At 38.9% G+C, this 20,952-nt stretch overlaps 1 protein-coding gene across 3 annotated transcripts; it reads left to right on the forward strand.

The window, feature by feature from the left end:
* The first annotated feature begins 1,688 nt into the window (after positions 1 to 1,688).
* Positions 1,689 to 20,581, forward strand: LOC145779122 (baculoviral IAP repeat-containing protein 2-like). Of its 3 annotated transcripts, none has more exons than XM_082590695.1 (8): positions 1,689 to 1,878; positions 4,837 to 4,999; positions 6,127 to 6,296; positions 12,970 to 13,129; positions 13,754 to 13,958; positions 14,885 to 14,961; positions 16,320 to 16,625; positions 17,820 to 20,581. In XM_082590695.1, exons 1-8 carry the CDS (start codon positions 1,755 to 1,757, stop codon positions 18,088 to 18,090), a joined length of 1,476 nt encoding a protein of 491 aa, XP_082446821.1. In that variant the 5' UTR covers positions 1,689 to 1,754; the 3' UTR covers positions 18,091 to 20,581. The 3 variants fall into 3 exon arrangements, with proteins under 3 accessions (XP_082446821.1, XP_082446822.1, XP_082446823.1); XM_082590696.1 differs by having other exon boundaries at positions 13,754 to 13,928; XM_082590697.1 differs by having other exon boundaries at positions 16,320 to 16,573; positions 17,820 to 18,056.
* The last annotated feature ends 371 nt before the right edge of the window (positions 20,582 to 20,952 follow it).

Raw genomic sequence — 20,952 nt, forward strand, 5'->3', positions numbered from 1 at the left:
CTACAATTGCATAAGAGTATGGCCTTGGAAAGCAATTGTCAACATCCTGATACTTAATGGGTTTAACCATCAGAATATAAAACATTGTGAGGTAGTGATTGTGACGATAAGTCAATCTGTAGGTAAGACAGGAAAGAAGCTACAGACCAATTCGTACACCTACAGGTCACTTTAAAACCGTCTCACAATTTTCCTTTCCTTGCTTTAAAGTTAAACTTGTAAATTGTAGTCGACCAGAAGGGGGAAACACAAGGCTTTGCTCAAACTAACAAAGGTTTATAGGCCTAACCTTATTTGGCAAAAACTGAGAACTAGGTGTGGCATTTACACTTATTGTAGCGTAATAACAACAGGCTTTCTGTATGTTTCTCTTTCTTGCAAGGTGGGCTAATTATTAACCTAGTCTATGTAGACTACGATTGTAGGCTACTGCGTGGTTAAAGTATTATTAATCTCAAGGTGTTAAAAAAACACAAATTAGTCGCTCTTGAAATCGAGGATGGGGCTAGACAAGCAAGTTACCTTTTATGGTAAATGTGGTTGTTCAAGATAAAAGGTTTGCAGCAAGTTAGAGTTGGGCGTGCATTGCATAGAGATTTTCCAGAGCATGCTGTTATAGCCAAAGCAACGTAGACTAATTAGTGGTGGATTTGGTGTAGTCTGCCTTATTACAAGTCATAGCTAGTTGACTTGTAAACAAGCCTTGTTGACAATTTCCAGAACAAAAACAACTTATGCTTAGCCTACTTATCAGTAATAAAAAAAACATGCAGTTGAATGGAAGCAGTGTTTTACTTAGTGCCGTATCCACTCGGATAACTAAGGCAAGATAGCAAAGTTAAAGTATGGAAGTGACATGAATGCAATACCTATGGAGTTAAATAAATGGCTTACTCAAGCAAATAAAATGGAGCCAGTTTTACAGTTAAAGTTACCGAGAATTCCTCTCGTCTATTATCAGTCAACATTGTAGATGAAAGTAGTCGATAATCGACTTTTTGTTTTTGGCCTGTAAGTTTTAACTAGTGTTCCGAGAAATAATTGTGTTACACCTTTGAACTTCAACTTACGTCGGCTGTCTTTTTTGTATCTAACTTTTATCAGATTTTGTTTTTGGAAACTGTGCTAAAGAATTTTTAGGGTTGCTAATACGTTCTTGTTTTATTTTGTCAGCATGGAATGGAAGACGTTTTTTTCATCTTCCATCCTGAGATTTTCTTCCATTCAATCTCAGAAATCTCTTCCATCTTCCATTCCATCTTCACATTCTGTGATCTCCGCGTTGAATATGCCACAAAAAAACCTAAAAACCAGAGGCTAAATTTAAGCTAAAAATTTAACAGCAGTATTTTCCTAAGGGTTACGTACCGTTTGAATTATTGTTTGAACGTAGGCTACCGTTCGAATTATTTCAGCAAGCAACGTAATATTTTGCATGTCTTGATAAAGCGTTAGAAAGTTAATGATGGAATTGGGATGGAAGATTGTCTTCCATCCCATCATCAAGATCTTCCATTCCTTTCCATGCTTGACATTTTCCATCTTCCATCTCAAAATCTGTCTTCCATTCCATCCCATCCCATTCCCTGTCTGTCAGTTATCCTATACCTACATAGAAAAAATTTGAAGAGCTAAGTAACTACTATTAAACTCTCGCTCAATAACATAATTTAAATATTTTCAAGGTTTAGTTTTTGAATGTTGCTAATGAAAGTTGAACACATTTGATTCAACTCGTGCCATGCCGACCATTCATGTCAGTTCTAGTAAAGAGCGCAAAGGACAACCACCATTTGCAATTTCCTGACGACTTTGGAAATTCAACTGAAAATTATTATTATCGATCGACGACTATGCTGGAAACAGATGATGCACCAGGTTAGAGAGATGAAAAAAACTTTTATTTCGTCTGTTGCGAAAATAGTATGTGAGCAATCAATGCTTGATTTCTAAATCTTTTGGCTAACTTCCTGATCCAGACTATAGTGTCTTGTCAAAAGGGCATTGGCTTTACATGGTCTGAGCAATCACAGCACGAGTGACAAGTACCAGACCCAGAAATCGCACATCCGGTTTTATAAACAGAGACTCGGGTCACAGAACTGGTAACTCTAAACCAGAATGATACACCTTAAGTAAACAAGTCAAAAGGCCGTTCCATGTTGTTCAAACAATCCCACAGCATGTGCTTCAATAACAGCTTTCTATTCAGCGGCATTCAGTGGTGGTTTGCAGACAACAACAATTTAGCAAGCTGAAACTTTACTCTGTCAAACTCGGTGACTGGGCCTGCGTCAGTGATTCAAAGCTTTTGCAAGCAGCCTACAGTACACGAAACGCCAGGATTAAGCTTTTAAAGAGCTTTTTCAGTCAGAGGATTGGAGTTGATGACAAGTGACTTTATTCTTTGCATAACCTACTGTAACGAATACCAAAACTAAACTCGTCAATATTTAACCTTCATCCGGACGACACAGCTGCAGAGAGCAACAAAAAGCAGAAGCTCTGACAAATTCAGACGCCCAGCAACCTGCTACTCAACATAAAAGGTTAAACAACAAGCAGGTTAAGTTCTAAGCTGCTGTGCAGCACTTCGATATGGATCGGGCACTACATCTTCCTTGTATATGAATCGGACATCTTCTTTCCATACATCTTCTTCCATAAGAATCAGATACAGATTCACTGTACTTCTTCAGACAAGCTATACTTGTTTCTAATTATACACTTTGGCCGAGTCTATCTTCAGCAAGCAGCACGGCATTGCCAAGTTTGTGCATGAGATTTGAGTGGATGTGCATACGTGTTTAAGACTACTTGTACAAGCACCCACTCGCAAATAATGTAATCACCTATTCCAATGTTTTCTACTTTTCCAGTTTTTCCGCTTGCAAGTTCATCTGCCAGTGTACTGACTGAGACTGCAATGACACATGCAGCGACGTAGAACTGTTGTAAACCACTTCAACCCTCCTAAACAACACAATGGAACCACATAGTTTCCACTCCATAGTTTCCACAAAGCAGAGATCATAACCTTATTGGGTGTTTAGAACGTTCTCCTCATCCGTACCCCGTTTTCACAAATGCTATTGCTTTCATAAATGCACAAATGCTAAATAAAAAACTAAAAAACTATTACCGTACTTTCTCAAAAAAAATAATATATATATATTGCTTCTCTGGTAATGCACAAAAAGATGTACAAGTAGTAGAAATAGTCTGATAGACTATCTGTTTTGTGGCGAGTGGAAACACAAGACTAAAGAATTTCTGGAGACTTCATTTCAAAGGAATTTACTATTATCCTTCTAGTGGCCTTGCCCATAGATTCGTTTCTTCTTCCTTACACCACCTCGAGATCCAAAGAATCTGGAAAACAGTTTTAGAGGTTGCAATCCCAAGCCTTACAAATTTGTAAAGAACCCAACATAGGCTTTGTCTTCACTGCTGGCAACTTACACAAAATAAATATTTATAGTGGAAACAAGTAGGCTATTAAAACAGCTTGAAAATAATTCAAGAGGTGGTTTCAGTAATCGAGAATTTGTCGCTCTTTAAATAGGCCTAACTCTAAATGACTTAAATGACTGTTGAAAACAAGAGAACTCTATGTAATCTAACAAAAGGTAAGATTAAAAATTGCATCATATGTTAACAGCTGCTTATTCGTTTGTCATGAAGGCAATGGAAAATTACAGAAAAAAACATGGAAAAATACAGAAAAAAAATGGAAAATTACAGAGAAAATCATGGCAATTCAACAGTGAACAGTTGCGCCACAAACTAGCATAGTTAGAATTAGATGATTTCGATCCAGAAGATCACAAGTTGCTTTGTTGAATCATATAAACAGACTAAACAAAGCTACAACACGCCATTTGCCATTATAAAACGTTATTCTGACGTTTTTTACGATACAAGCTAGTTAGAATTAGGGCGTCCGCCACCAAATCGATACGCATGAGTTCGATGCCCTGTCGGGTAATAACAATAGACTTTATAAAATCAACACTGAATCTTATTTCTGCTTAACACGCAGCAAAGAAAGGAATTCAAGCTATAACGCTTGCGTTTTGTCGCTTCTCCTTTTTTTAAATCTCTGCTATATTTGGCATATATTGCTTTTTTTTTCGTTGTGTTAGTCAGAAATAAAACAAACTGAACCGAAGTAAGACATTTATTGACAAGCTATTCAAAGGTCTTTAATATGTTTTAAAAATTTGGCGAATTTATCTTTGTTGGACACAGTTTTATTGAAATTTGCCAATAGTTAAATATTAATCGTATAAGTGGAGGACTTGCAAATAATAAACTCTTCATAAACTGGTACAACTTCAGTGTTAAACTTCATTTAAGCTAATCTAGACAATGATGACAAAATGTTGAAGTTCTTCATACAAAAGTTATTAGATTTGCAGACTATTCGGCTTTGTTATGTTGAGTGTCAATAAAACTCAAGTTTTGAAACTCTCACAGAACATTATCACACTTAAAAACGTATTGTATGATAACTTGCAAATTTCGTTTCCAATCACTCGGGGCTGATACAAATACTATAGCTCGTGTGAGCAGTCTTTGTAGCATTTTAGAAGTACATCGTTAAACCCATCGCACTATCTGTGCAGTTTTCCATGGAACATCCAGTTTCTAAGTTTCCTTCTTGTTCCCATCATGATGTTTGTGTCCAAGACGTGTTGCGCCACAAACACGACTACACTGCGTGTTGCAACATATTTTACCTGTTTGACGTGAAATAGCACACTTAAACTACATTATTATTATTATTGAGAAAGCAGGTAACGAGTTGAATCACCATCACCAGTATATTTTTAGACGAAAGCATGAGCCATCATCCATTGGCTGGAGACCAAGAAAGGGAATCATATCGGTTGAGTTCATTCCTTAACTTTCCAACGAACGCCATGGCTGATCCGTGTCTGCTAGCCAAGCATGGCTGGTTATATCTTGGAAACAAAGACGGCACAAAATGCTTTAGGTAAGTCGTTGCAGTAACAAGTCTACAGAACTGATAACAATAAATTTATGGAGTTGATAACACTATTCAAACAATACAACAAACTAACCTGTTAGTTATGAATTGTTTGAATGATTTCGTCTCGCTAGTTTGTTGCCTATTAAATAGTATCTGTGTGTGGTATTGTTAAATTACTTCTTCCCCAAAGTTATACTGAGTTTACAGAATGAACTAAACCATTACGATTTTGGCTTTAGATTTTGACTTTGTCTACTGTACAGCAACTCACAGAGTGAAGACGGTCTGCTGCAGAAACAGTGGTGACAAAAACCTGCCCAGAATCAGCGCACTGCTGGCTTTAACCCCAGAGGTCGAAATGACTTTGTTAAAAGCTTAGGCTAACTCTTTCAGCAGTTCGCTGCTAAAAGACATGAACAAAATGTCACTTTAAAGTAAATCATTCAACTGTAGCATATAGCTTGTGTTGTCGGGCCAATTTGTAAGACGGCTTAAGTTAACATGAATAAAGCGTTCAAAAAACAAATATTGTGTAAATATCCTACGCCAGTTAAATAGCATTCTTACCGTTGACGTTTCAATTGGACTTCATGGTTGTATAAAAATTGACACTACTGGATTGAGCCACAAGCAAGAGTGGCACTTTCGGTCTTAAATCAAATTGATATTTTCTTTCACGTAAGCCACTACTGTATCATTTCGTGTTAGCTTCGGAACTACGCCACAGTTCATGTATTTTGATCATAGGCTGTTGGAAACTTTAATGTTTACAAAATTCTTTTCCATTGGTTATTTAAATCTTGTTCTGGTAGATATAACAAAGGTCTGTATAAGCTCTCTTGTAAGTATATACTTTGGTTTGTCTTCTAGAATCCAAAATTCTAGACTCGCCATGTATCGGGGGATCGAGCGGAACACCGGATCTAGTCTTGCGGCATAGAAGTCAGCGACATGTTGCATTTGAACACTTGATGCTGCAATTCCTGGTTTTCTTTTTTGTCCATTTCAATGAAGATATTTCAGAAAACGTTGACTTTTCTACATGTGACTTTTTATTGAAGCTACTACGCTTCCTCAAGCAGTCGATCTACCAAACAATTGTAACATAGGCTAAACGTTGATATGTTCAGCTGTGGAGCAACGAAACATGACTGGTCAGCTCAGGACGATCCAAGGTCAGAAAAATGGCATTTCATTGACTGTGAGCTGGTGCTTGGAACCGACATAAGAAACCAACCAATTATACAGGACCCGATCAGTTTTGTGGATACAAACACTCTGGAGCATGACAACGTATCAGGTAAGAGACTGATGCTAAATTTGTAAAAGCTATGTTAATCTAAAAGTTAGACTCTAAGTTCCTGGCACGTTGCCGAACTACCACGACCACGTTTTAACAATACAGTATCCACAATGAGGCTAAGCCCAATATTTTTTATCCAAGCGAAACTAACTCGCTACCATGAGCTTAAGAGTGTCGAAAAATTCACAAATCGTGTCAAACTATCACCATCGATTAAACTTTTCACTTATCTTATTGACTTATCAATTAAACTTTTGGATTTAAAACCAAAGATTTGACTTAGCCTACGAATTGGAAACCGTGAATTGAGATCCGATTACGGTAAGTCTTGAATGAGACATGAAGTTGTTTTTTATTGCTTTTTACACTCATTAAAACTTGACGAAACATGATATTCTTTTGTAACAGCCTACAGCATGTAACAATTGAAAAGATGTCCACCTTATTAATTTTTAATGACACTAGACACTTGTGTCTTAACAATAGCATCATGTGACAACATCAGTAGCGGAACCTATCCAATTGTATCATGTATTTTTTGGTATGAATATTCTTTGCCAGTCCAAAGTTCTCTGACTTTAATTAACTCCGCGTTGTTTGGTTGTTTGGGCATCAAAATCAATACACACCATGAACTCATACTCAGCTTAGTAAATTGTGCATCTGATGGGGTTAAATCGTTCTTGCCACACTCATAAATCGCAGATGTAGGCTACCATTTCATATGCATTTATTTGGAACAAACCGACGCTAGTGCTGAGTGATTAAGTTGCACCTACAATCTCCTTTGTAACTTTAGCCTACACCTGGATGGGAGAAACGATGAAAATGAAACGTTCGATTTTTATAGAGTGTTCCTCAACTCCATTGTTAACCCACTCGTTTAGTCGAACTGAATCAGCTGATAGAGCTTCAGAGCGCTTCATTGGACGCTATGAAGCCGAAACAAATAAGAGTCTCAATTTTGCAGCCGGGTTTGCTTACATCAGACTCCTACAGATTGGGGTGGATTGGAATGGCCCTGATTCTAAATAGATCGATGGCCCTGTGGGGAAGAGATGGTGTGGCCCCTTGATGGCAAATGCTTACCAGAAAGAAAAACGTTGCGCAATGATGCTATTGGTAAACATCGTCACAATCCTCAAAGCGTCGTTAATGACAATGCAAATGTGATAGTGATTATGGAGGCTACTGAGATTCCAGAATCCAGACCAACATTTATACTTTAACAAAAAGAGAGAATGTACCAAATATTCGTCCGATAACATTTGTATACTTGCGTTTAGTCAGGAAATTCACGTTGCTTCAATTGCGCAATAGAAAAGAATGAAGAGAGCAAAACAATTTTGCATGACACAATATGACAAGTCAAAAAATACCTTTCTTAGCTAACCCTTGTTTAGGCAATCAGAGTTTTTGCTTTTAATTAACTCTCGAGAAAGCATGTGCTCGAACATAAAGGCTGAGTTAGCCACTAATTTTCATGACAGCTGTTGGTTCGTTTGGCATAAAGTTGATTTTTTTGTCAAAAGAAGAAATATAATACCGTGGGAAGTTTTGATAACGTAAAGTCAAGATTTATCAGTCACTTCACGTTCATACGATCCAATGATCACACCTAAATCAGTCGCAACTGAGCCACTGAGCTGGTATAAACTACAGTTGCCATCATCAGATGTCTTAATTTAAATTAGAGGTTGCTTTGTTTAACAATAAGCAGAAGACACCAAATCGCAACACGGCGCTTATAATGACTCAAAATACAAAGATATGCGAGTGTTTTTGCCAAGGCTGCGTTAACCTTCCTTCGTGCCGCTACCGTTAATGCTTCATTTTGCAAAATTCGAACAAATGAATGATAAAACGACGCATAGCTTAACTTATTTAAGCCCAAAACAATTTGTTGAAATCAGTGGTGGCAATCATTTGTAATTCAAGGGCTGCAATTTTGATTCAATACATTATAGGCCAAAGTGTTTATTGTTCAACAACAGATAATGCGATTGTCTTCCTTCCTTCTACGGTAAACAGAGAAGTGGCAATTCAAAATGCATCTTATCAAATACAAAATTCTAATGCATTGCATCTATAATTATATTATCATATATTATTATCACATAGCCTACTTATATTTTTTTACATATACAGTCACAGACACCTATACCAGACATTTGAGTTTGACAACGCGCGTGCTGGAGCATCTGAACTTTAGGCACATAAAAAAGTGCGATCAAAAACGGTTCAACGGTTTGTTCAATTGATAAGCTATATCTTGCTTTTACTTCCTTTCAAGTTACGTCACAATAAAACTAATGTCTGAAATGAAATCCAATGCTGCTCATGATTTTAATACAAAAAGACAGGAATACTGTTGGGGCAAAATACTGAATAAAAGAACAAAATATTGTTAGATTAAGCCAATTAAGTAATTCAACTAGAATAATAATATACTTAAATTGCCTCTTTCTACTAAAGCAATTGGAGGGCTACAGCCTTTGTAGTCGTGATGGACGAGCCGCCATTGGTAGGGAGACTGCCCCTGCCCTAGTAACAACAGGCCGATGGGGCTGGTGTTGGGGTTAGGCATAAAGCAACGATGGAAAAGGCCCTTTAAGAGTTCCTTATTTTTTTATACTTGATATAGCGATTTGCTGTAACACAAATGCAAATAGATTGGGTTTTGCAATTTTTTTAACCTGATTGATGTAAACGTGTCTGAACAAAGACGGTTATTTTTCTTAAATGTATTAACAAAAGAAAAATGATCGAATCGCAATTTCTGCAACAAAATACACAACGTAAGATTGTTAAACTCAACACTAGAACTAGAACAAAAGAAGCTGTTGTTCGCTAGCCTGCCAGAATGAAATGATACGAATAAAACAGAGTACTGCCTCGCGGAGTACACGTGACAAAAGGAGTGCAGAAGTAATCAAGGAAGCATGCTAACTGCAGGCATTTGTGCATCCCCCCCAGCTCGTAAGGCGAAACTGTAGACTTACGAGCTCGACCCCTTGATTACCCATTGACCAGAGGATGCGTCTAAATCCAATGCCGGCCGTCGGGACCGCGTGGAACGGCGCAAAACAGGCGATTTTTCAATGTGAGGGACTCCACTTGTAGGTTCGGTTGGTTCCACTGAATCGAAAGGTAGCGGCTGCTTTGGAGGTTCAGGTGAGTGCTGTGGCTCACAAAGCTTCGGGCTTGAGGCTGGTGTCGGGCAGGTGAGTGCGGGCGGACTGTGATCTGCATCGAGAAGCAACATCGGAGATTCTCCAATTTCTGGGCTAGGGCCTATTTCGTGATGCGGAGGGTGGGGAGGGCAGTAGTCCGTTTCAGGAGGCTGGGCAAAAGAAGCTTGGTTGGGGGAGCTGGATCGGCACATGCTTTAGTATGTGGAATTACTCGCAAGAAACGTCGATTCCGTTTTGTGATTCTGCCCGACCCGTCAACTTTCACTACATATTTGTCATGCGGCAACGTTTCGACAACCATTCCCACTTTGTCCCATTTTCGAGGATAGTTGCCGTTTTGGTTTTGGATAAATACGCGTTTTCCACATTGTAAGGTACGTAAAGGACGAGTATGCTGAGACAGCGCCTTATCGGTTCGACCAGCTCGCAGGCGAAGGGCGTCTTCCTTTGCCTTCCATGTATCCCGCCATGTACGACGAATGTGACGATTGGAGAACTTGACTAGGCGGTTTACAAAACCGAATGCGTCGCGCAGAGGGTGACCGAACACGATCTCTGCTGGAGAGATGTCACAGTCAGGATCAGGTGTGTTTCGCAACTGTAACAATGCACGTAAGAAGGAATCGTTGTTCAGGTCTCCGTTTGGGCTCACATTAGTCATGAGCAAGCGTTTTACAGTTTTGACAGCCACCTCAGCTCGACCATTAGATTGAGGGAAGTAAGATGACGATATGCGGTGCTGCACACCCCAATTTTTAAGAAAGAGTTCAGTGACGGCAGCCGTAAATTCGGGACCCCCATCTGTAGATATTTCCTCAGGAACACCAAACGTGGCAAAGTACGAGCGCAAGAGTTGAGTCAAAGCAGCTGCTCCTGCGGCACTCGATCCTGATGGCGTGGCAAATACATCCGACCACCCAGAGAATCTGTCCCCAATGACCAAAAAGTGACGGCCCCCATAGTCAAAATAATCTGCAAAAATTTTCTCAAATGGTGTAGCTGGGGGATCACATGGCGTCGGGGGAGGAGCTGCTTGAGATGGAGCATTACGATTACATGAAGTACACGAGTCACGAATAGCATGGATATCATTAGTCATACCGGGCCAAAATACTATAGCACGTGCCCGGCGTTCCATGGCAGACACACCTTGATGACCAGCATGCAACGTTGAGAGTACTCTAGGCCTAAGCGATGGTGGTACAACAATACGATCATGATATAGAATAACGTCGTCTTCAACAAAGAACCCGTCACGATAGGGGAGATATGGGCGAATGTCGCCGGTGTTGGGAAAGGTGAATCCCGTTTCAATAGCTACCATTAACTTGCTAAGGTTTGGATCGGCGGCTGTTTCCCGAACGATTTCAGGCCATTGCAAGCAAAAGGCATGGGCGGCATCTGCCTGTATGGCAGTAACCAGCGCCATTTCTGCTACATTATTTTCTGCACACGACGCTACAGCAATGAGATCGCATGATACTGGGTGACGTGAGGCAGCATCGGCTGCGCAGTTGGTTGTGCCAGGTAAGTGTGCGATATCAAAGCGCCACATTAGTGTACGCTGTTTTAAACGAAACAGGCGAGTGTTAGTGATTTCGTCCAACGTACGGTCACCGAATATTTTTACCAATGGCTTATGATCCGTTACAATAACCAAATTATCACAGCCTTGCGTAAAATACTTTGTCTGTTCTAGGCCCCACGCAACTGCTAGGGCTTCGCCTTCTATGGGAGCATAACGTCGTTCGGCCGATGAGAGGAATCGGGATCCTGCAAGAGTCACTTTCCAACCTGATGAGCAGCAGTCCGGTATAGTGGAAGCACATACGCAATGTTTTTGGAGAAGGAAATATCCGATGCCTTTGTTGGACCAGTCAGGGCGCAAACATGTTCGACGGCAGGGGTCAAAGATTTCTACCCCATGGCGAATAGCATCAACGATTGCCGATTTGGAGGCGGCAAATGCGGAATCCAGCTCCTGAGACCATTCGAACTTATGCTTTGGGCTAAGGAACGGCTTGAACGGTGCCATTAGGTCACGCAGTTGAGCATAGTTTCCTACTTGGTTGATTAATCCGAACCAGCTGCGTATGTCTGTGATATTATTCGGGACTGGAAATTCTTGGATGGCGAGCAAGTATTTAGGGAGGGGCTCGACCATTGCTTCTGAGATACGGAATCCAGCGAAATCTACGGTGCGTTGGGCAAATTGAAACTTGTCCGGGTTAAGGACAATGCCCGCCCGTCCCACTAAAGTGAGGAATTTTATGGTTCGCCACCAATGTTCCTCCAGTTGGCTATCATAGAACACTGTGTCGTCGACACAGCGTTCTTTGCGCACAAAATCGGTTAATATGGTATTGAAACGGCGATTGTAGCCATCCCCAGAGGATAGGAATCCTTGCGGTGCCCTAGTGTAGCGCCATCTTCCAAAGGGAGTGATGAAAGTTGTGAGATGCCGATCAGAAGGACGCAGTGGAACACTGTGATAGCCGTTCCATGCGTCAGTCACCGATTTCCAAGTGTTTCCGGGGACACGACGGGACAGCTGGAATGGAGCTTCGGAGGCGAAGGTTTCTCTCTGGCAGAATTTGTTTAAGGGGGACAGGTCGACAGTACGGCGTGGTGAGCCATCATTTTTGCGTGTGATAACCATGCGATGACACCATGTGGTGGGTTCGCCGTGGGGGACTTTTTCAAGGATTCCCAGAGCCTCGTCGCGGAGGAGATCAGCGTGTACTTTTTCTTGCCAATGCAAGGGGATAGACGCTGGTGTATGAACGGCCACTGGTTTCGCGTTGGGGTCAACATGTATTTCTATGGGAGGACCAGCCATACAATGTAGCGCGCGGTGCGGGCAAGTGTTGAAAGTGGATGCGGCGTACCTCTGGAGTAGCCAGTTTGCCATCTTGTCATTGTTTTCAAATACAAATAGAGGAAGGTGCTGCCTGGATGTGTCCACGGTCTCTTGGAATAGGGCTTTGGCTTTTCTTGCGCTTGAACGTCGACACTGCCGAAACGTCATGAGATGGTACCGCATTGCGAGCCATTTCTTTAATCTCGACAAGGGCGATGATATCGTTGATGGGAATCGACAATACTTTGTCCATTCCCATCATTTCGCGACGAATCTCACTGATCGATCATGAACAAAGACGGTTATTTTTCTTAAATGTATTAACAAAAGAAAAATGATCGAATCGCAATTTCTGCAACAAAATACACAACGTAAGATTGTTAAACTCAACACTAGAACTAGAACAAAAGAAGCTGTTGTTCGCTAGCCTGCCAGAATGAAATGATACGAATAAAACAGAGTACTGCCTCGCGGAGTACACGTGACAAAAGGAGTGCAGAAGTAATCAAGGAAGCATGCTAACTGCAGGCATTTGTGCAGTGTCGACCTGTGATGTAGGCTAGATCATTATTGAAAAAAAAAAAGAATCAAATTACTAACACCAGTTTATTTTTAGACGGGAGCAGCAACGTTCCATTGCCCAGAGACGAAGATAGAGAATCTTATCGGTTGCTTTCATTTCGTAACTTCCCACTGGACTCCTGGGCTGATCCATGTCATTTAGCCAGACATGGATGGTTATATCTTGGAAACAAAGACGGCACAAAATGCTTTAGGTAATTTGTTACGTTAACAAGTCTACAATCGCCTAAAAGTGTCACTTTGGCAAATTATTCTACTGTGACATAGCTTATGTTGTTAGGCTATTTGTGACACGACTTGTGTATTGTATAGCCTACTCTATAAATAAAGCTTAAAAAGTATATTAGGAAATGAGAGATTGGTAGTGTTATGAAAATGTCGTAGCCTACTCTCGATAGATAACATTTATACACAAGTGATGTGCTTCAAATGGATTGTTGGCAAAAAAGTTTCAAAGAATCAATGCTACTAGTTGGTGCCACGCGTCAGTCGATTATTTGTTTTAAGTAAAACCGCTGCATTTAATTTACTCTGCAAATGCATGATTCTTTCCTTTTTTCGAATTTAGCTACACTATCCTTGAAGGCTATTTGAGCATAGTTAGAAAAAGCACAACATTACGCCTTTGCATAAAAAAGACAACTAGGCCTACCCCTGTTACTAATAATAAGCTTAACAAAAGAATATGCAATAGGTCTATGCAAAACTAAAAATGTGTCAAAGAACATACATTTTTATGACTTTGCACTGAAACTGATATGTTTCTTCAAGGTGTGGATCTACCAAACAATTGTAACAGAAACGCAAATTATTTTCAGCTGTGGAGCAACAAAACTAGACTGGTCAGCTTTGGACGAGCCAAGGTCAAGGAAATGGCATTCCAGAGATTGCGAACTGGTACTTGGAACCGACAACCGGAACAAACTAATTATAGATGTCCCGGTCCTTTTTGTGGATCCTGATGAGTCACAAATTTCTAGTGCGAGCAACCAGGTAGCGCCATCAATTTCAAACTCGTTTGCCGTGAGTTTTGAATTTCAATGTCTCCATATTTTATAAGCCTCATGTGGGTTGTAAGCTTATGAGTAGTTGATATTTTCTATATTGGCGCAATAGTGAAGCGATATGTTTGTCTGCATTTTTGGATTCCGTTGAAAAATTTGTAAGCTCATGTTTGGCTTCATAGCTTACATGTAGCATGATAAAAACCGCACAGTAAAAGTCCAACTTGTTGGAAGAACTGCTAAGAATGCCATTGAATGAAAAGAATGTTTATAATTATAATGCAGCATCTTGCAAGTTTTTCTTTTCGTCACGTAAATCTTTAAGATTTAAGTAAAACAACAAATGGTGTGAAAATTTTAACATACGGTACCCTGCTGTGATGTCCATCTTTCATCTGCCATCATTTTGTGACCTAGGCCTACTCCATTGCAGTTGTTTCGAGCTGTTCTAAATCCGACACACGGATCTATTTACTCTGAGTGTTTAGATATTCTTGGTCTGACATAAAGTGAAATATAATTTTACAATTAACAGTTAAATAATGATGCCCTTGCTCTTTGTTTAACATCGTTTGATTTTAGTCTGTCCTTTTCTGAACGACGTTGCTAGCTGCAGATATGTTTTTGTAAACCTTGGTTGCTTGGTTACGAATTTTATCTTCGGACTGGCAAAGCTTCTTTGAGAGCTTAATCCTGGCAGTTTCATATACTTGTGGAGGCTTTGAACCACTGATGCAGAGCTATCACCGAGATTGACAGAGTGAAGTTTTCATAGTTGTTGCTAGAAAATTATTCCATCCACTAAGTGCCGCTAAATGGAGAGCGGTCCTAAGATGCGTTGCTCAAGCGCACACACCGAGCGTTGAACCAACGCTGCTTGATATTGAGTCGGGCGTTTAACCACTGAGCAACCTGAACTGATGCAAGCTCGTTTGTTTTTCATAGGAACCCCAGCACTTGGCTGCTGTTTCATCAGCAGACCGCGATATTTATCAGGATAAACAACTGGAATCTTCTGAAAAGTAAGACAAAACGAAATTAAGCTTTCTTGCTTTAACTTTTGAGTGTGTATTAGCAGTTTGCATTAGCAGACTGCTTTAAGAATACAATTTTGGTGAAGAGGTGATGTTCTTGAACCATAAGCAAATAAAACCTAACAACAACACGGCATTTAATATAATAACATGAATATAAACTAAAAGTTACAAACGTGTTCGTTACCATACTCGTGTTAGCCCTTTATCAAGTAACAACTGACTGATGTTCTACATAAATTTCCATACGTTTTTGTTACCATGATACTCATGTTAGCCTTTATCAAGTAACAACTTACTGATGTTCTACATAAATTGAAATTACAAAACTTATCTAAACACACAAAAACGATAAAAGAAACCTATAAGAATGAAACGGCAAGGCAGAGGAGAGGCAAAATCACATGACGCTTAATTGCCAAGAAAAAAACACATCACATGACGAATAATTACGTGAAGAATATCCGGATTTGTTTTCTTTCTTGATACTTTCGCTCTGCGATGCGTAGCTCTCTTCGCGTTTCGTTCAACTTTATTTTTTATAAAACTTGAAATCTTTCTTGAGGGTTCTTCCATATGATAAGATTTGGTGTTTTAAATTAAAAAAAAATTGGACAAATGTTTAAATCGATAGCCTACACGTTTTCAAATACTTGACATCAAGTTTTAATTTGACAAGTTTTCTTCCTAGCCATTCCATATTACGAAAATCCTTAACTGGTTTTTCTCTTCTGTTGCTGACTTTATAATACAATTTTAAAAATAAAACTAAACGCTAGGCTAACTGGCGTTTGCAACGCAGGTCTACATAACAATTGTGCAGACTGGCAGGACTTGTGCAGACTGGCAGGAAGAACCCTCCTTTCTATATAATGCAAATTTTGGGTTGATTAATTGTAATTACCGGTACTTAAATAAACTGTCCCGTAAAAGCTGGGACTCTACAAAGACCACGAATTATTCGAACATTGGTCATAGACAAGTGTGAGAGCGTGTATCCCATGCTCGAAAATAAATCGTTTCAACACCCGTAGGCTGCGACATTAGACTATGTAACTGTGCTTTTGCATGCTTGAAGGCATATACCAACAATGGCTTGTTAGCTTTAAGCCTTACTATTCACTTATTTCCAGTCTTGAACATCTACGAGACGTCACCCGAGCAATAAAAGAAAGCCTTACAATTTTCGGTCCGCTTCCAGGTGGCACAAAACCTCCAATTGATTCCAAGATGTTGTCAAAGCAATAAAAAAGTAAAATTGAAATGAGAAAATTGATCTATTAAAAAACAAAAAGGGAACACTTCATTAGGAATTTATGTATCAATAATTAAAATTGATGTTTCAGATGTGAATACATGCTTCGGTGCAAAGGGATTGCGTATGTCAGAGAGGTTGTAGCAAGATTTCCAGATGTGGAACGACCATCCATAAAACATTCAAGATTTGACGTACACACTGGTCAGTTGATTGATGTTCAACCAGCCAACACCCATGAAATCGCTCCAATGGATCTTGAAATTCCACATCAAAGGGATATTATTCTATCAACGTCTGGAACACAAGCACCGTTCTTGAAACGTAGCATTTCCATGCCAGAAGGTAAACTCGATGATTTGCCACTTTCCGATTTCCAGGATACGCAACAAAAAAGGTTTGAAAAAGTTAACTTTGAAAATAAGTATATCAGTCATCTAAAAACTCGAAAATGATTGTTGAAAACGTATACAAAAAAGCCTACCTTTCCATAAGTGTTAGAGTAATCATGCTTTCAACTCCACGGTGGTGCAGGCTACTCTGAGTTATTTTAACCCTCTAAAAGCTGTTGACTATAAACAATTGTATCAAAAAACGTAATAAAAAAGAGGAATTTTTTATTTGTTTATGTGTCTATGAAAATCACTGACCCCATATTGGCTCCTATGCAACAATCTGTGTGGAATAGTGGCTAGCTTGAAAACGATGTTGTCATTTATAAATCAGTCCTGTTACTCAACGCAACAAACAGTTTACCTTTACCACAGGGATATCTAGAGAAGGGGATATGAAGGCTCGCAGCGATTGCCTTATTCTCATGACACTACCAGGGCGGTAGTTTGTAGTGCTTTAAACATGTGGTTCTATATAAAATCTTGGAAAGTTTTGTAGTGCAGCTGGTACAATGGATCGAGCTACAGAGGACAGTTAGCAAATGTTACGTAGAGCATATTTAAAAAATACTTGTTTGAAAAGACAGTTGAAAAGTTACCAGTAAGCTGTTTTTTTTTTAACAAAGCCTTTGCAGTAGGCTAGATGTAGGCTAAAGCAAGTATATGGGTAGTTGAATTAACAAGCAATCATGAGCATGCTGTGAATATCCAGGCCTGATGCTAATAGCGCAATGCAAGTTATCTTAACAAGATTTATTAAACTACTATCGGTGGCCAATTGTCATTTTACGATAAACACAGATTATTTACGATAAACAAAAGCCCTTCTATTGTCAGACATAATAAAAGCCTTCGTATCCTCTTCTTTAGATATCCCTGCTTTACCAGCCTCATTTTTGTAATCACAAATCGATTTCACTAATTAATATAGCAACCTCAGTATGATCATGATCAAAAATGAGGCTGGTAAACTGCTTGTTGCTTTGAGTAACAGGACTGATTTAATGATAAGAGACAGTCAACCGCCTCAAGTGGACAGTTTGCTGGGTTGGTACTAAAAAGCAGAAAAGTTTAATTTGTCATTTATAATAACGTGAAAAGATTTTAGTTTTATTTTCACAACACAAGCATTTGATGGAGTTTCTACAAGAATGATGTTCGTCTAGAAACATTGTTTTCCAATCTTTTTACTTTTTCAGAAAAAGAAGAAAGACGGAGGGTGAAATCATTGACGAAGAATTGGAAGAAAACTTGGTTCAACATGAAGAAAACACAGATGAAAATTTGTTCGATTTTGTAGTTTCTATGTCTAACAGCATACCCATAACTGCCGAGAGTTCTATGAGTTGCACCATTTCCATGTTGCAATTGTCGTCATGCGACTCAGGTCTAACGGAATCTGAGTTCGGTCTTTCTGCGCCTGAAGATACATCTGGTTCCACTTCGCTTGAGATGAATGGTTTGCCTTAAACCAGCCAGCAAAACAGCCCTTTTGTGATAGGCTAATGAAGACGTTAAACATATTGAAGACAACATCTGAAGACGTTTAATTAATGTGAAAATGGGCTGATTTACTGACTGGGAAGTTAAACAGTGTTTTGTCATGACTGTACTATTCCTTCACAGTTTAATCCTAACAAGGTCTTGTCAACTTTGTCCTTTATTGACACATCAAAGAAAATATATAAAGACAATAAAGAAACATCAAAAGGATAGATTCTTAAAACTTTGTATATTGTGTTAGTGTGTTGTGGTCGATTTAAGTTGGTGTAAGTTTTATTCACATGATTACTGTACACAACATATCAGGCTACTGTTTCGCCTGCGTACAATCTACGCAGGCTACATAAGCCTATGTCTAACTGTTAGCATACTTTCTGTACATAGCATATAGGGTGTTCATAAAGTCTTGTTAAAATTTCAAAATGTTGAGAACTGAAATTGTAACAGGACTTTATGAACACCCTGCATAATCGAAAAACGCAGGTGGACTTGAAACATTGACGCTTTTTCGCGCTGTTACGTTCTTTGAATACGTTTTTGTTTGCTTTCAGCAGTTTTTTGTTGATGCAAAGCAAAAATGCGATCATTTTAACGACAGCAGATCAAGTTGAATATGCCTGGCTGGTGGCTAGGCTTCTGTTGTCATAGTCCTGGAACGTTTATGAATTACACCCACTTTGTGCAGCATTTAATTTGTAGGTCTAAGAGCTATCTTCTTTTTAACTCCAAGCAGAGAAATGTCGATTCTGCAACTTGTTGGAGGATTGAAAATGTTGATGTTTGTGCAGTTTTTTTATGGTTTAATGTTAAAACGATTAGGAGCAATATCTTAGAAAAAGTGGCGTACGGTGACCATTTTTTTGGGTGTTCACGTTTTATAGAAAGTTTCGAACACATGTTTGATTTTCACAGTGACTCTTTATATCATACCAATCCAGCTATTAAACAAACTGCAAACCTAGTAGGCTATGTGTTTAAAGCTTGCCGAAAAAAGTGAACATCCATAAAAATGGCCACGGTTAGGAAACCTCTGGAGCATTTAGCAGTAATATTGTGAAGCGTTAAATAGAATAGCCTACTGTAGTCATCACAGCTACGGCAATAGCCTACTTATCTCTAAACTTCTTTTAAAACTTGTGGGATTTTCACAAAATTGTACTGGTAATATTTCCAAGAAGATACAGCCTACTATTGTATGTGATTGCAGCTATTACAAAAATTGTCAATGCGTTTTAAACTTGGAGATACTGCGCACAGTTTTATCACTATTTCACGTCTATATCAATGGTTTCCAACCTTTTTAACATTGACTAACCTACTTTCCACCTATGCGACTCTATGTGAAGTTGTGACTCCTCTATGTGTAATCGATAAAAATCCCCTCGGAAAATATCCCTCATAAAAATCCACGCTGGTAATACCTATCAAAAGAATCTGAGGGGAATTTTTTTGGAGTGTTTTTTTCTAGGGGGATGTTTTCCTACATTCATATTTACTGCAGTTACAACTTGTAACAACACTAAAACAAATAAAAATTGTTATCTTTATAATATAGGCTAGCTACGAAAAAACTATAGACTGTGTAGGCTAGGCTATATCTCCTGACCGGTGTCAAGGCGAAAATATTGCTCAATGCAAACGACTTGGCTACATGGATTGCAAAACATTGCCTATGCCAGTTCATTTCCATTTGAATCGACTAAATCAAATGTGAGCTTGAAACCGATTTGGGTTTGATCACTTTCAACAAAGCTAAACGTTAATAATAATTGCTTGTGTATGCATGGCAATGTATCTTAAATGTAATGCAGTGATTGTCAAACCTTGTTATCTTTCCAACCCCTTTTTGCTTCTTTGAAAGAATAAAGAACTCCATTAATTTTTAAAAGAATATTTTTTTTACAAAATGACCGTATAATAGAGTAGCCTGCAGTGCTTCCTCGATTATCCGTATACCTAATTTGACCGGTCGCACGTGTGTACGTGTCCCGTCTGGGTATTTGAAGGCAAATTGGCCAACATAATTTATTAGTAAAAAAAAAATTCACTATATAGGTTGCCCGGACCCTTTTAAAACTTTCTCACGAGATCCCAGTTTTAGAATTGATGTAATGCACTGTAGGCTATAGTAATTGCTTATATATTTTTTTTCCTGTGCATATGTTTAGGCTACAGTATGTATGTTTGTATTGACGTTTCAATGGGAAAAAGTGTTGTTGATTAGGCTATATTACAATGCTCAGTGCACAATTTTTAGGCAGAATGGAAGAAATTAAATATTCTGGCAGTCTTTGATCACCTCCAGAAAATATATGTCTTCCAGGACGTTGACTTTCCAGTCGGAGCGACTGACCTAACCCAACAACTGTCGGTTGATCAGTAAAGTTTTGTAACCTTCGATGATAGAGTTCAACTTCTGCATAAGCCTACTGTATATTGGGGAATAAATTGTGTACAAAATGTCTTATTAGTGTTGTGTCGTTGATTTTGACTTTTTCAGAAACACATTGTTTTGGTTAGCTACTGCTCAGGCTATTCAAACCAAAATTTTTTAGTCGAAACAAAAGTATTTGCGCAGGAATATAACTCGAAGTAAAATACTTTGAAAAGATATTTTGGAAAAATGTGATTATCGAATTAGGAAAAGTCGGTTATTCTGACCAAGATATGTAAAAGGAAGCTAAATCACTATTAAAAGATGATCAATAAAAATTCGGCCTGGAAGTGGCATTTTTGGGTAGCGAAAGTTCAGTTTAATAACAGTAAAGAAACCATTCTCATAACGAAACTTACCAATTGTATTTTTTTTCATTACTCTTACAACTGATA

Source organism: Aplidium turbinatum, chromosome 10 (assembly GCF_918807975.1).
Source record: "Aplidium turbinatum chromosome 10, kaAplTurb1.1, whole genome shotgun sequence".
Lineage (NCBI taxonomy): Eukaryota > Metazoa > Chordata > Ascidiacea > Aplousobranchia > Polyclinidae > Aplidium > Aplidium turbinatum.